The sequence below is a fragment of the Oxyura jamaicensis genome, chromosome Z (genome assembly GCF_011077185.1).
Source record: "Oxyura jamaicensis isolate SHBP4307 breed ruddy duck chromosome Z, BPBGC_Ojam_1.0, whole genome shotgun sequence".
NCBI lineage: Eukaryota > Metazoa > Chordata > Aves > Anseriformes > Anatidae > Oxyura > Oxyura jamaicensis.
Window position 1 is genome coordinate 5,512,066 of NC_048926.1, and position 17,460 is coordinate 5,529,525.

The 17,460-nt window shown below is 38.0% G+C and overlaps 1 protein-coding gene across 2 annotated transcripts in view; it reads right to left on the reverse strand.

Annotated features, from left to right (window-relative positions):
- PIK3C3 (phosphatidylinositol 3-kinase catalytic subunit type 3) overlaps window positions 1–15,054 on the reverse strand; it is a 70,991-nt gene extending 55,937 nt beyond the window's left edge. For both annotated transcript variants that reach the window (XM_035309834.1, XM_035309833.1), the window contains exons 1-7: window positions 15,051–15,054; window positions 12,597–12,682; window positions 10,621–10,809; window positions 9,943–10,086; window positions 7,699–7,828; window positions 4,716–4,802; window positions 3,223–3,318 (exon numbers count right to left, since the gene is read on the reverse strand). In XM_035309834.1, coding sequence (XP_035165725.1) covers window positions 3,223–3,318; window positions 4,716–4,802; window positions 7,699–7,828; window positions 9,943–10,086; window positions 10,621–10,809; window positions 12,597–12,664 — 714 coding nt within the window. In that variant the 5' untranslated portion in view covers window positions 12,665–12,682; window positions 15,051–15,054. The remainder of the gene's footprint in view (window positions 1–3,222; window positions 3,319–4,715; window positions 4,803–7,698; window positions 7,829–9,942; window positions 10,087–10,620; window positions 10,810–12,596; window positions 12,683–15,050) is intronic.
- Window positions 15,055–17,460: the final 2,406 nt, after the last annotated feature.

A 17,460-nucleotide genomic window follows, 5' to 3' on the forward strand; every position in this document is an offset into this window, starting at 1 on the left:
AGACAGGTGACAACAGAACCTAGTTTCAATATCTTGGGTATGTATACTGTACACTGTAATTGAAAGCATGAAAATATTGAGAAGACCGACACTAATTTATGTAGCTTCCTACTGCTGCCAGAAAAGGGTCAAGAACTTGCTGAAAAGCTACTTCATAACAACAAACCCCTATAACTAACTGCAGCTTGAGTTTTAATATGTACCATTACACATTCAATTACTTTATCACCACAAGAGCAGACAATTTATAGTTATTTTGTTCCATGCATTTTTAATATGCCTCAGTAAAATCTGTCAAGAAGTAGATGCATATTTCAAGTCTGAGTCTTCTTTCCCTCACTTTTTATATCTTTAAGACTATAATGACGACTAGAAAAAATTGTGTGTGCAAATCAGGTATAACTCATCTATAATGGTAGGTTTCTGGAGGTTGAGGAATACTCCATTTTTAGGAATATTACATACAACTATCCAAAGTGTCAAGACAATACAAAGCTGCATGTTAACCATGCTCATTAGTTTGCACTTATGACACATACAGCACACTCTAATTTAAGCTTTTACCCTACTGCAGAGTAAACCTGTTAACAAGTTTTAGTAAAATGTTTCAATGTTTTGACCATGTTCCATTATGCTCTCCAAAAAAATACTTCCTTGATTCCCAAAGAACTAAAGAACTATTTGGTTCTCTATTGCCTTGTGTTTTGTAACATAATGGAATTTTGTCACAATAAGATCCTTTAAAACAGCTAGTTCTAAGATAAATCTACAGAAACACTACCAAACAAGCTATCCTAAAGGAAAAAAAAAAAAAAAAAAAAGACTTTGGAAGGTCGGTTCCATTTTCAAATAAACTCTGCCAGAACAAATGTTAAACGCTTGGACTCTCAGGCAGTAAGCTGGTAAGCTGAGAAGGTTTTTAACCTAGACACCTGCCTGAGGCACAGGGTATCAACATTTTATCTTTTTAAACCCCACAGGATGTTTTTAGATTTTAAACGAGCTCTGCTCATTTAAAACGTCAGCCTTAAATTCTTCTGCAATACTTTAGAAACAGACACAGCCATAACAAAGCACCTAACACTTACGCTCCCTCTGGTCCATAATTCACAAGTGACCCATTCAAACAGGAGAAATACTTCAGAATTTTGAGACATAACCAGAGACTGGAGTATTTGATGCATAAGCATATTCAGTTTCCTCCTCACCAGAGGTGCTTAGAGGAAAGGACAAATAACTTCTGCCTTAAGACATCAACTCTGTCATCAAACACATGGAACTGTGAAGACTCAAGTCTAACTGCTGGCTCTGTGACAAGAAACACAACAATGGGATAAGATGCTAGAAGCCATTTTTAGAAGGCACCTCTTTACTTCAAACCCAGAACACCTTATAACATAGAAGACACATAAAAGATAGCTCTGCAATGGAGTACTCATCCCCCAAACCTAGCAGTGTTCCCTCTTACTTGATTAATGTCTCAAGTACATTCTGAGCCTCTTGTTGTCTGTGGCCCTACAGATGGACTGATCTTTCCTGCAAACCAACTTCAGAGTTGCACCAACCCACTGCTTGGTCATCACAGATTTGCTTTAGTGTGCAGGAGAATTTGCTAAGAGCCAAGTTGAACCACTGTCGCCTCCAGAAGCACTACAGAAACAGCCACTACTACATGGGACAGAACTTAGGATCCACTTGCTTTAGTTCTAGATCATGTCTGCAAGACTGAACTTTTACAAGGGCTTGCAAAACTTCTTATCAGCTGCTCATTTTTGGTATGACAACAGGAAAAGCTAATTACTTAAGTAACTACATTTAACTAATTTTTAAAACTAATTTCCAACAGAATAAAACTTAAGCAGATTCTGATTTCTCAGGTGTTTTTTTTTTTTTTTTTTGGTGGAATATTGTTTTTTTTTTTTGCAATATATTGCTGTATTTCTTACTGCCTTCTGGTACCTTACCTACATCACAGTCCTACTTTTCAGACCAACTGGTAATGTTGCCACAAAATTAATTCTAACGTATCTTCCATTGTATTAATATTTTCTGTATTGAAGCATATTTCTTTTTAAATTCTCAGCATGGGTGCTACTTAGTGTCTCCAAGCTTAACACAACTCCAGTCTATCATCTTCTACTTTCTCTTTTCTATACAGCTGTATTATTCACTAGTTTTCTGAATTCTTATTAATATAAACATACTGAAAACTTTAAAAGGTAATTTTTGTTGAGTTTTCTTTTTCTTTCCTTTTTTTTTTTTTTGAAACCAAGTGATAGAGATGCTGTCTTCTCTATTTCAGTGGATCCATCTACAATGCACAGGTCCATAGAAGCATTGATAACGCCTGCCAAAGCTACAATACTGCCTGTAAAGCTCACTGTTAATCCTTTGTTTCAATAAATTTGAAGTCACAATACTGATGTCATTCCTTAAATGTCTCACTACAACTTTACTTCTTGATCTTTTCAGTTTCAAAATTTAAAGATTGTATTTTTCTTGTTACTTCAGAATAGCAAAACTAAAAAGCTGTTCAAGAAGCTTGAGTTGTGGTATTTTAAGAACTAAATTTTGCGTGCATACATACAAATTGGCAAGCCCTATTACAAACACTGAAAAATGACAGCAGGATATCCCTCTTAGTAGCAATTCCTATGTACACACTTTCTGTGCAAAAATATTAAAATAGTTACCAGCTTCAGATACTGCTTTGGAGATCTGTTTCTTGTAAACAGGAAGAAAAGATGGAAGACACTCCAATCAAGAGTCTTTTCCTAATTTAACTTTCATAACATTTTCAGCATCAAAGTACAAACTTTTAGTTGTTGATTTTAGAGAACATTCATGAGCTGGGCAACTGTGAAGAGTTTTAAAAATTGTATTTTATAAAATTACCAATCAATACAGGTACACTTCTTGATAAGACAATTTTACATACAGCTATTCTGAAAGTACCACTGGGTGACTGGAGGAACAATAAATCAAAAAAGTTTTTAATCACTCACTTAAAAATCCTATAATCTTGAACTGTTACATGAATGAATGACTTCTGTAATTTCATTGCATCCATACCATTTGATTTGTATGTAAATAAACAGCTGCCACCGACAGCTGCCTGCTACTATCCTGCAGCAGAAGATTTCACCTCAGCAGAAAAAAATAACCATTTCAGATGCACACACTGCTTTTTAAAGACAATCATAAAGTCTGCAAGGCACATACCTTTTCATAGTAAACTATTCCATATTCTTTATCATCACACTTGACACAACGGAATTCAATCATCAGGTACATAAAATTAGAACTTCGTTTTTCCCTCTGAGAAGAGAATCACCAGATGTGTATCACATATTAAAGAGCATCAATCTTTAGCATTCACAATACAGCAATTACTCTACTTCCTTTGTGCTGTAACTGATTAATTAGATTATCGGTCGTTGAAGCAATTATTCAGTTAATCATTTCATAGCACTACTTGAGACCTTTTTCCTGACATTCTTCCTTAACTTACATTCCCAACTCACAATAAACATCCACATGTAACAAAATCATACTGTTTTCATCAGTAGCTTGCAATTATGGATTTAAAAGTCTGCAAAGATGCAAAGAAGAATTACCAGTTGACTTTTCTTTTAAATGATTACATGTAATTATGCACATCAGTCAAAACCCAGAAGACATGAAAAAATCACTGCTTTAGATGAAACAATGAAAGAGACAAATTAAGCTTAGATCAAAATTAGACTTGCAGCTTTTACACTTTCAGAGGAAGATTTGCTCATGTACATGTTTTTTAAATGATTTATTAGTAAAAGTGTTTAGAGTTTTAAAATGTTTAAAATCTAGATGGGTAACTAAGAAGTTATATACAAAACCACTATCAGGAACATTTAATAAAAAAAACATGCCCTTTGATAGTGAGTAACTCAAGCCTATTTCATGCCTTCATAATGGATTTAACTTGCCAGAAGAAACAACGCAGTTTTGCATTTAAGACACAGCTCTAGGAATCAAATGTTGAATTTTATGTAGTTTTATTTTTTTAAAAAATGAAGAAGACAAAAATACCCATTTCTAACACAGGATAGGCTGAGTTCTCAAAGACTTGAGGGGTTATTAAAACACAAGTATAAATATAAATTCCCAGAGCTCTAATTAGCTCTAATTAAAGTAAGATTAAAAAAAACTCAGAATACAAAGCAGAATACAACAGAGTTCTGTTGTGCAAGATAAGTATAATCAGTTAGCAAGTCTGCAGTCATTTTTCCCAGTGAGGATTAACACCTCATTCAGGTGTTAGGTTGTGGTTTTTGCGTTTGTTTAATTCACTCGAATCTTACAAGTTTTTCCTCAACACCCAAAAATCAAAACCAATAAAGCTGAACAGATCTAAAGCCAAAGAACAGTCTGTATGGCCAAAAAGCTTCCCATGATTATCTAAATTCTAGAGGTTATTCAATCATATCTAACAACATTTGTTGCAAGCTATACCAAATTATTAATAAATACAAGTCACTTTGAAGTTGATAAGAGAACTTTCTATTCTCATAATTGCCAAAATGAAATCCAAATGGGAGCTTAAAGAATTATTTTTTCTTGATTATATACATCAGTAATTGAAGAAAAATAGGACAGGTTAGTCACCCAAGCATGTGAAGGTTCCACATTAGCAAGATTCAAAAAGAAAATTACAAATCTGATCTAGGATGACCTACCTCATTTATCATTTCTATTTCTCTAAAGGTCAGCCTGTCCAGCCAGTCCACTTTCACCATGTGGCCTTGTCGATGAGACTTCGTGAGCTGCATACAAAACCACAATGATAATATTTAAATTGTTCTGAGTAAGAAAAATAATATCAAACTCAATTTTACAGATACATTAACATAGGAAATCAGGGAAAAAAAGAAACTATAGAAAAAAGCCTGTACATTATACACACAGTAGATCCTTGTAAACAGTTAAGCTGTGCCATAGCAATACTTGTAGTATCTCAAAATATCATGGAAAAATCAAAAGCCAGCAACAACCACACAACCTTTGAATGTGTGAAACATTAAAACAGGAACCAATTTTTTAAGCAGTCACATAACGAAAACACTTGACTGAGTTACTCATTTTCATACAGTCAACTTAACAAGTCAAACACAAAAATAAGGTATTTCAGAAATTATCCAAACTGAGTAATTCTGCCTTTATAAGCCTTACAAAAGCAAGGTCTCAGATTGATACTTACACATTGAAAAAGGTCAGTGAAGACTTACAGCAAAGCAGAGTTCATTTTCCTTTTCTTTTTAGGCGCCTGCAAACAGCCTACCAGAAAGCCCAATACTATCTGGATGGGAAAGGTCTCTTTGCTTAGTTGCTATGTCCCAAGGTACACGGAAGCTGCCACTCAGAAGGCAAGCACCATCTCACAAATATTCCACCTCCCTGCTTTGCCCAGCACACTCTCACCTGACACAGCCTTCTATTTAGAAGCCAAAGAATGCTGTTAGAAGGACTCTGGAAATTATCTAGTCTCAAAGCAGGGTTATTGACTGCATGTTGCACAAGACATTGTGCAGTCAGGTTTTAACTGCACAAGGACAGGGACTCCAAAACCTTTCCCAGCAATCTGCTGTAGTAGTGTTGGACTACTCTTATGTTTAAAGAGTTCTGCATTTCAGTTTGCACAGACAACTTTAACCATAGTAGCATTAATAGGCATCCAGCAACTGAAGAGCCAAAGGAAAATCTGAAGCTGGCTGTATTCAAACAATGGCTATTTAGGAACAACACATCATAAGAACCTCGTCTGCTATGGAAATAGCTATACAGATGAAAGCTCACCCAGACACTACTCAGAAATCCTATTTGCTTTGCCAGCCAGCAGCATCTGTGGATAAAATGCCTTTACCAGAGAAAGCAACCAGTGAAGAAAACAGTCTTATCTTTCAGAAATTGTATCTTGAAAAAACAGCTTTCAAAAGAGAAGATGGTGTCAGCTATGTTACTAGCTATTCATTAGAACACTAATTTGGGATGTGAAACAATTCCCTCCTCTTCCTGAAATGCTTTGGGCCCTCATTTCCCATCTGCAAAAGAACAGGCTAGAACAGACCCCTGTATTTTGAGATTGCAATACTTAGTTATTTGTGTTTCTTGAGTAGGGAGCAGACAGGAGTGATGGGGAAGAAAAGCACTGATAAGGTGTGATCACATTTTCAACAAAGCTAACATGAAAGTGAAGATCTACACTAATACCTTTTACAGAGACCCACCACCTCCTTCAAATAACCATGCAACAAACTACAAAAACAGTCCTGATATTCAGTGTCTGTCTACAGAGCTTCCTAGGGCTAGATGGGATTTATTCTGCTAGGATCAAGAAATGGGACACCATGGCTGGCAGAAAGCTTGGATTAGATACACTTAAGGAGAACAGGAACATACAACTACACTAACCCAAGACAAAGGTAAGTTCGTCCTCTGTCAGGTACATGAAAGCCTCCTCGCATATTCTCCTGCTCTTCTTCCCAAACAAAAGCCTACAGTAGTTCTTTCTAAGAAAGGTATGCTCACACCTGAGCTTGCACTGAATAAATCTGGTTTGCACATCCCATGCTTTCTTTAGAATACTATACATACGATACATACTATTTAGAATACAATGGTAGTTTGAACTCTCAACAAAAAAATCACTATTAAGTCACCCAATTACATCACTTCTGTATCGCCCAAAGAAAAATGTCTGCATCTCACTGTTCCTGTAAAGCCACTCTTGAAACAAAACTTCATTATAGTGACCTACTTCCTACAAGTCAGAAAACATTTATAATGAGTTTTCCATTATAAATTCAAGGTGAGCAAGACTAATTAAATAGACTGTAAATCAAAGTTTATTTCTGCGACAGAACGCTAGATGACAAATGGACGTATTTATGGCACTGGACCTTTGTTTCACCTGGAGCTGAACAAAGGTGAGGATGAAAACTAAGCAACCAAGATTAAGATGCAAGTAGATACACTAAATAAGAAGGGCTGAGACATCTGGCAAGCTTGAAGTAAGCTCGCCTCAAGAATGAGAGGATCAGCAAGTTAAGTTAAAGACCTAACACTCATTGATGAATTCCAGAAGTAGCTTTGATGGCAAAAATACAGTCTGCCAACATGCTGTGAATAGAAATATTAATATGCACACATATGCATCATCTTAAATTAATGCAACTTTGGTTAATTTCTGTAGGTCTCGTTACTATTTTTTATAATGCAAAGGTACATCATACATGCCTAAACAGTACACCAGACAGCTCTAAATCCAAAGGACAGCTACTGAAGGAAACCTGACTAGCTACTCACAAGCTACTCTCAGGAGCTACTCCTCTTGAACTAGATAGAGTTCTGTTTCTGAGCATTTTCAAGGTGCATTGATATTTTCATTTTTCAAAAAGAACATGGATTTTAAGTTGCTACAACAGAATGCTACATATATTACAAGTTTGTTACGCTGTTCAATGTATTTATGTGCCAATTTAAGGAATACTTGTGGCAAGGGACTTGATCCATTTATGTAAATCCTATAAAATACCTAAATCAAAGTAAGATAATTTTCATGTGAGAAAATAACATGGGAAGTTTGTCTTCATTAAAGCCTGATTTTGCTCCAATGATAGTTCAAACTTTCCACGTACATCTTAAAGGTTGCTATTCTACTACCTTTGCCAAGCGGCTCATTTGATCCTCAGAGACTGTGCTGCTGGTTCTCCCAGGAGTTCTGGTGGGCTCTGAGCCATCAGCTTCTACGTTGGGCCAGACTTTCAGATCGTGCATTCCTTGACGAAACATACTGCAAGGAAAGATGTGGGATCACTTCAGCAAATTGAAAACACAGATGTCAGGAATCAAAGTACAGTGGCAGCTGCACAAAAATGAATGGAATTCCTCTGCCAAACCTAAAAACATGTATTGCCATGCATAAGTTAACTGTAATGTAGAAGTGCCTAGCACCTTATGCCCTCTGTGGCCTTCATTTTATTGGCACATGAAGTTTAGAAGAAAATGAGTAAAACTGAGATAACTTATTTGGCAAGTGGAAGAAAAATGGATAATTCCCAAAGTCAATGGGGTGGTACAAACACGAACTGAAGAGAGAGCTTGACCTTCATAGTTTTATTATTTGTAATGAAGCAGAAAGAATTCCTCTTGACTTGCAAATTACAATATTGACTTCAGGTCCACCTAAAAAAAATTAAACTATAAAATGATGTAAGTTTCATCTGAAGGTCAACTGATAAAAAGCAGCTTTCTCAGCTGAAAAAAACCCACAACCCTCACCACACCATCTTCTCCATCTATGCCTGAAATTGAATTGATAATTGAAATTGTGCAGTGAGCAGAACTTTGCAGGGAAATTCACCACACCTCTTCTCTTCAAAACCCTGTTTCTCTTGCACCGATCCACCTATAAAAGGTGCCCCAACAAAACAGGTGCAATATTTTTGCAAGTAAAAGCTGATCAACTGACTAACATCTTCATGGATATACAACTTTGAATCATCACACATGAAAAATTACTAAGAAACACTGACTAGAAGGACCATCTCACCTTAAATTCACACATTGTTGAATACTACTACAGGGGTTTCCATTTACAAGTCAATAAAACAATGAAATACTTATTTCTGTCCATCTAGTTCTCTCATTCCCTAAACTTTGGAAATAAATTTCATTTATAAAATACTATCCCTTTCAGGAATTATACTTTAATATTTTAAAAACTACCAGCAATCTTCAGGCCACTGTCCAATTGATCCAGTTCAATTTTCTGCCCTAAGACAATGTCAATCTTTTTGTCAAAGGAAAACCTTTAATGACAGAGATGCAACCTCCCTCTACAGAGATTTTTTACATTCAATACCACTAGGACAGATTTCCTAGCGCCAATCATTTCCTAATGCCATCCTAAACTTGCCCTGGCTCAGCTTAGCCTTATTACTCCTTATCCATGCACAAGACACAAAGGTTACTTCTCTATGTAGTAGGAATGTGTTCCCATAGACTTTTCTTCAGCCCTACCTGTCCTTACTCCTCCTCCATTAGACCTATTTACTAGACATACAGTGATATGGACTCCCTTGGGCCCCAAGCTGCCAGAAACTTGTCTGAAATTACATAGAACTGGACACATTTCCACAGAGGAGATAAATAAGAAGCAGAAGGATACAATTGTCCCTGATGTGCATACTTGTGAACTGTTTGTATATTCAGTGTTTGCATATTTCACAAAATTTACATGATTCATTCATGATGTTAAGACACACTCTAAAACCCTTTTTTTTTTCCACAGTTCTCCTTGTAGTTGCTCTCTGTTCTGGATTTGAAAACAAATAATTACACAATGTATCCTTAATTAATATCAATTACACACACTATCCTTAAACTGAATCCTATATTTTTCAGTCTCCTTTGTACTTAGTTAAGATCCTTTTGGTGCACTGCCACCTTCCAGTGTACTTGTAATCCCTTCCAGCTCCATGTTATCTGCAAATGTACTGACCTTGCTCTCTACTAAATCATAGAGATTACTAATTTTGAAAATTCCCTATTTCCTGTATTACATGTTGTTTCTTATAGATAATTAACAGCTGCATTAACAGATAAATCGTAAGGCAATTAAATTATGTTAAGTAATCAGAACTGGAATTAATTTATTAAAAGAATACACAAGAAAGTGGTATTTTTAAAAAGCCTAAGCTTTACCTTTTTACAAGAGAAACTATTTTTTCAAAACCGTAGCACATATGAAGCTACAGTGGGGGGAGGGGGGAGGAGGAAGAAAAAGTAAATCTGATTAAAGTAAATCATTTTCTAAGCATATATATATTATTGTTATATACATGCTTAGAAAATCAGATTTACTTTATGTATGTAAGTATATATATACACACATATATATTTTACCCATATTTCCCAAAGAGTGAGACTGTTGTTCCTCCCACAGGAACTGCTTTACCAGGCCCATATACATCCCAGATGGTTAGAGCCACCTGTGCATTGCGAGGTAAGTCTGGATACTTCACAGGAAGTTTCAGCCATTCATTCCAGCTGCAGAGAAACAATTTTTATTAGTCATAAAACCTCAGGACTCAAGTTACCCTACAGTAGTTTACAGAATACAAGTTCTCCTCAGACTATGAACTTCTAATGACAGACTGACAATTTGCCCATGGGCTTTCGTTACTCAAAAACTTAAATATCATCTTGAGACACTACATTCATGTATGATTAAAAGGCCATCAACCAAAAGAAAAGTTCCTAAACTTTATGACTAAGTAGTCAAGATCAGTCTATCCAGTAAACAGTGTAGAGTGTGCTAGTCCAGGCCCCCCAAAAGTTACTACATTAGTCAACCATGTCCAAACATACAATTATATTTTTTCTTATCCATTACACCAAAAAAAAAAAATGCTTTTGTGTTGTCAGGGCAACAGTTAATAACTATACAGAAACTTGAAACATAAGTTATTTGAAAAAGACAACAGAATTTTTTTTTTTTCTGACAAACAAAACCCACACAATTACTTATAGAACATGATGCCCCACTAACTAAGATACATGAAACAAAAGGCAGTCACTTACTTCCATCTAGTGCTAAAAGCTTTATAGGAAGTTCTAACTGGAAGAGCAAGAGGCTTCCCTTCTGCAAACACCTGACAAGTTACATACAAATCAGAGCAAGTTTCTTGATACAGTCCTGAGAACTTCAGCATGGGGTCTTCCAAGAGAGCTTTGTAACTCTTCTGTTCTCTTTTCCCCTCCAGACTTCCTCTATATTAAAAAAAGGGAGAGAAGAAAAAGAGGGAAAAAAAGATATAAACCAAAGTTTATTTCATGCACGCTAAATATTCCACTCCATTTCCGTGAGGTATATTTAGACTACTCAGTATGGCAGCTATATTTGTTTTGAATTACTAGCAAGCACTGAAATCTAAATATCTGAGAAACTCTACATTTGTTCATCCTGAAGAACAGAATGCTCCAGGGAGACCTCATTGCAGCCTTTCAATACTTAGCAGGGGCTTATAAAAAAGATGGAGAACAACTTTTTACTCAGGCATACAATGACAGGATGGGGAGAAATGGCTTTAAACTCAAAGAAGGGAGAGTTAAGTTAGATAGACGTTAGGGTGAAATTCTTCACTCAGAGGGTGGTGAGGCCCTGGTATGGGTTGCCCAGAGAAGCTGTGGATGCTCCACCCCTGGAGGCTGGATGAGGCCCTGGGCAACAAGGTCTAGTGGGTGGCATCTCCACCCATGGCAGGAGGGTTAGAATTAAATGATGTTTAAGGTCCCTTCCAACCCAAGCCATTCTATGATTATAAGTGATGAAAAAAGTACAGAATTCATTGCAATACTGATTTAGGGGAAGAGTATCAAATGGAATGATTACTGGTTTGCCTTTTCAAAGGAGGTAACTTCTAATACAACTTGTAGATTCTTAGACTGTACGCTAAGCGGGGCAACAATGAGATGAGATATACTGCTATCATCCAAAACAAAAATTACATCAGTATCAGCATAAACTTGCTCCAAATGCATCTTAGAAAAAAGAGCAAACTTTATTTTAAAGTCATATGAAATTTGAAACGTATGACTGGCTTTGGACGCCATTAGTTTTGAAACTCAACAACAAATCAAAGGTCAGCTAAGCAAACTATCCAAACCAAATGATTAAAATTTTGGTGTTGGTGTGGAAATGAGTAAGATGTATCTTTGCGCAAACAATAATCTTTCAGTACCATAAAATATTCAGGGTAGATGAACAAGCTTCTTGCAAGAAACAAGCACAGCACAAACAAAATTAGAGTTTTTGATAGGCAGTACCAACTAGCAAAGAGGACACATGCATCTGACTTCAGTTCCCATTTTCTATTCAGATTAAATTATCTGGGCCCTAATTAAGCTTCCTCAAGTTAGTTTTTCACAATACCTCAGTGTAACTACATTAGGTACACATTTCAGAACCAGCCACATCTACTCTACAAGAATTTCAGCACCCCTTTGATACAGGAAGAGAAACTTTAGGACAATATGAAGCAGAAAATACATCAGTACGTGGAAACACTAGGTTCAACAGGAGTGCTTGCATATAACCAGTACGTACTTACAAGCTGCATCTCTGCCTATAACAGAGAGCCTAAGAGCGACGTGCTTTCAAAGAAGCATGCAAACAAGTAGGTGAAATAAGTGTCTTCAGATTATCTCCTGCCTTTATCACTCAGGAGCTGCAACGCCAGCAGGTGACAGGTTATCAGAGGCATTAGGACTCAGTTCAATAAGCCTGTGCCTTACAGCACTACTCTGCCCCACAGGACCTGAGGCCACAAGCGCTTCCAACGCGGCCGGGGCAAAACGAAGCTGCTGGGCTCCGGGGGATTTCATAGTCCCCAGAGGGGGCACAGCAGCACCGACCCGGCCCCGGAGCCCCCCTAAAAACACCGCTTCGGGATGCCCGGGGCTCCCAGCTGCGCTCCCCGGCCATCGGACAGGGCCGGGCCCCTCCTTAGCCACCCCCTGAGCCGGCGGAGGCTGAAGTCCGTGCCCCTCTCACTCACATCTTCAGCTGCACGTTGATGTCAAGGTCGCAGCTATACACATAATAAAGCTTCTCAGCCTCGCCCATGGCTGCTGCCGTTGCCGCCTGCCCGCCGCCTCAGCGGCGCCCCAGCCCTGCAGCGAAACGGCCGGCAGCACTGTGTGGCGCCGGCATCTTACTTAAGGGAGGAAGGAGCAGGGACACCTCCCCCTCACAGCTGCCCTTCTCTAAGATGGCCGCCGGCCTGCCCCTGCCGAGGAGGCGGTCTTAAGATGGCTGCGCCCACGGCGCGCTCACCAACATGGCTGCCCCCAGCTGTACGACGCACAAGATGGTTGCTCTTTCGTCTTCCAGCGGCTGGATGCGAGATGGTCGCCTGTGCTGAGAGCCAGTCTGCAGCTGCCTCCAGGGCGGTGGCACTGAGGGCATCAGGGAGGTGACTCCTGCCTCGTTTTCCAGCAGGAGTCCCCAGCAACACCTGCATTTTGCCCCTTCTCTCCAGGCTGTGATTCTCCATGCTGCAGCACAGCTGGGGCAATTACAGCAAAATCCCGTCTGGCTGAAACCCTTCCGAGCCCCCAGAGATACTGCTTTCTCACAGAGGAAAGGGATGGTCTGCATGGTGTACCTATTCATTTCTAGGAGCTGTCACATGCTGTTTAATTCCATAGTCAATCCTTTTTATTTCAGATTACTGACACCTCTGAAAAAGGCCAAGCAAAAATGGCAGTTGCCTTCTCCCAGAAAACAGCAAAACAGTATCAGCAAAGATGTGGAAATTAAATTACAGGTTGAGTCTCACTACACTTCATTTGGCAGTTGTTTTCCTCCTGAAGCCTTAGCTGTTAGAACCCATAGTTGATCTGCAACCATCATCTAACAACAATAATAAAAATATATTTGCAGAATGACTCTATAACAGCCTTACAGGCAACCAAAAATCACACTGAACTTATATTTTGTAAATAAAAATATGGTTGTAGAAAAATTCTTAGATTTTTGAGGGTTATAAGGATTACAGGTACTTCAAACAACATAAATATGTATGTCATTACTATTGTATGCCAATTCTGTCTATCTAGGCAGAGCAGCAAGGGGATGATTAAAGAGAAGGTTGGTGTTTTATGAATACAAATGCTCCAAACTTCTCAAAACTACTGAATGCAGGTATAAAAGTGCTATTTTGGTGTAGCTGACTGGAGTGATGGCATATAGCAGCACGAGTACCGAGGGAGCATCAGGACAGGTGAACTCTCCTAGTCTGTGATGCTTTCAAACATCATCATTGATGTTTGGAACCAGCGTGTTCTACTCTATTTTCACAACAAGAACCCAAGAACCATTAACTGTAAGGTGTAAGGTGTGGAAGGGCATTCATCAGCTAGTCCTGTCCTCTTGCTAGTTAACTGAAAAGGAAAAAGAGGCCTTTTTAAGGAAAGAAGGGCCATTTCACCTCAACGCTTTTTTTTTTTTTTTTTCCTCCTCAGAGGCAGTAATCAGGAGTTTGTTTGTTTGTTTTTAACTTTTTCTCCAAAATATCTAGCAAATTAGAGCAGCACCCAGAACCATGTATCGCTAAAATGAAGCCTTTGCTTTCCAGCACCAACTGGTGTGTGTCATGAGAACTGGTATGTGTCATGAGTGAAAAACATAATTTAAACTCAATTAAATCAACAAATTCCTTTAAACAGATTAAATTAATTTTTATTTTATTTTATTTTATTATCATTTATTCAGTTTTCTGTATCTAAATTGGTCACTTTTTGACCACATCTATAATTGCTACCACTCTGGCATCTGCCAGTCATGTATTGCCTACCTAATAATCTTGGATGGGTTTTGTTTACTTGTTAGCTTGGTTCCAGGCTAAAAAAAAAAAAAAAAAAAAAAAAAATCAGCTTTCCAGAAGAAAGATAAATAAACATATTGCTCTTTTTGGCTGTGGAGAAAAAGTAAACCCTAAAGCTGTAAAATTTAAAAGACATATAAAACAGTTTTAAAGTTAAACAATTGGTTAGCTCTGTGTGCACAAACACTATTCAGACATTCGTATGTCTGTACCTATTTAGTATTATCTCAGGAAAAATTGCATCCATGTTCAATTATCTGGATTAGTAATATCAGTTAAATAATCCCACCGTTGATTTCACCATTACAGAAACATTTTATTTTATTTTATTTTATTTTATTTTATTTTATTTTATTTTTTTCTTAGAAACGGTAAAACATAGAAGACCTCTGAAACTGGCATGTGTTTTAAAAAAAGTTTTCGAAGTGGTGTATTACCCAGTTTTCTCAGATCCTGGTGTGTCTAAGTAAGTAAATTAGGTTTGTGGGAGGCAAGAGAAGAGAAAAATGTTTAGGAAAGACATTTTTGACAGTAAAATTGTGGAAAGATGCAATTTCAATCAAAAATGTCATTTTATACTACTTTCTCATATTAATAACCTTACATTTAGAAGTTCTCAAATACTGCTGTGATGCGGATTGTGTCATAGAGGCTGACAGAAAGAGTATTTTTCATCTTGAAGGATCCTAAAAGACTATAAAGATGCAGAAATGAACATCCCATGCATATCTGTGAATCACTGTCTACACCACTGAAACATAGCTTGCCAGAGATTACATATCTAAGCTGGTGCAGTGACTACAGTGTCTTTATACACTGCTACAACTAGGGTAACACACTAAAGCTGATACGTCCATTTGGTATTGAGCAGATGGAGAGCTAGATAAGGACATTATCCCATTTACTTTCTGCTGCTACTTTTGTGGATTCTTTAGGGCTCTCAGCTTTGATGGCAATGTCTGTGCTGTTGAAAACAGTTACCGTAAGCTGTTGCCTTTGGGTCAACTAGCACATGTGGTTTACATCTACCCTATCTTGACCTGACCCCTGCAGACTGGACCATCTCTATCCCAACTGCAATATTTGGCCTGTCTCTCTGGTCACTCTTGTGGCCAAAAGACATAATTATTTCTGTATGTGATTTTCAGCTCGAAGTGCCTACCTAGTGTAGCGTAAGCACTGTTTTGCAGCCTACAGGAAGGTTGTTTTAATAGAATGACATCTAGGGCATGGTGTGAAGACACATTGTGGTATTTAAGTGTTTGTGTCCTACCAAAGTAGCATAGGATTTTTCCAAACACTGGGTATCAAACATGGCACATCTGTTCACCCTACTGTACACCCGTAAACAAACTATCCTGGCAATTCTACTGGGGTTTCCACATGAATATATATATTGTTCAGGGAAATGCATATAAGTGATAGCATGATCAAGTTCTGGAAGTAAACTGGAGTATCAAGATTTTTGGTGTTCTAAGCACAATGTAAAGCAAACTCAGACTTTTATCATGCCAACAGAAACAGAAAAAAAAGGCATCAATCAGTTCTAGACCTCTGCTGAAACTATGAGGGGTCTGAGGGACAAATAGGCCTGAATGGTCACCAGATTCTCCTGTCCATGGCTCAGGACACCCTTTCGTAGATGTTGGCCTGTCCATGGGTGGGCCATGGGCTCCATTAAACCAGGTCCCATTCATGGACTGATGTCTTGGTGTGGCTTTGGCCCATCCCCATGGGGGTGCCTAATGCCTGTGGCTGCTCTCGCTGCCCCCTGGCCTGGCTTGCTCGCTGGCCAGAGTGGTGGGACAGGCCCTGGCTTTCTGCAAGAGCTAGGTTTACCTAAGGGCTTTTGTCCTGAAACGCCAATTTATGCATGGAAGCATTTACAAATTTGTGAATAAAGGTACACAAGGAGAAATCTATTTCTCCCATGTTTAAGTATAAGGAACTGTCTAGCTATGCCTAGATTTAGTTACCTACTACTACTGTGTCTTTCCTGTCACTGGAAAACCTGTAGTAAACAATGCAAAACCATGGGCACTCTTCAGTGCTTTGCTCATGCATTAAAATGTTCCTCCTTCCTTTTTCTGTTTCTCAGTTTGATAGTTCCCTAAGAGGTCCCTGAGGCCTGATGAGGTGAAGCATCAAGAAAACAGTGGGAGCAGTAGAGAGCGTTGCTGCTGACAGTATGCTCTTTGGAGGGAATGGAGCTATTTCCTTGTTTTGAAGAAAAAGTGTCACTCGCAGTCCACATTCTATTGATAGTCACAGATAAATATGTCATCTCTCAGTCCTGGTAAGAAATACATACCATCTGCAAGAGAACAGCATGCTTCCTCATATGCCATCTATCTTCTGCTAGTGGGACTACCATGGTAAGCAGGGCAATTGATCATTTTGGGTGTTCAGCCAGGTCTCACATTCTTGGCAAAGACTTTCAGCAAAGTTGCTGAAGGTAGCTTAGTTGACAGACTTGCTATATTTCTTCCTTTCTGAGTGTGGACATCTGTCCACTAGAAACAGGACTGAAAACTATACATAACCCTTTATACATCTGTCAGATGGTAATGACTTTCAGTCACTAATGAACTGGAACAAAACTGAATAGGCAACAGCCTTTTTCCCTCTAGTAATATCCTGAGAAAGACTTTACATACTGAATATACAACTAAGAGAATTTCTGCTGTTCAAAAACCACAATGATGGGCAGGTCTTTGGAAGCAAAGGAGTGATTATCATATTTCCTTTGAAAATGGATTAGAAACAAGTTTAAGAAAAGACCTTTCCTTTCCTTATATGTATGTTTTATGTTTATTTATAGATGCATGATTCTGATTCATACACTGTAGATATTTTAGAATTGTAAATATCCATGCAGAAAAATAGTTAGTTGTTACAAAATAAGTATAATTATCAGAGATACTTACTGGAGTATCATTTTGGTCCAGAAAAAATTACCCTTCTCACAATTCTAGCCTTGGAACAAAGCTGCCCCTTTAATGTGCTAAGAAAACTTTAGATCTATATAGAGATC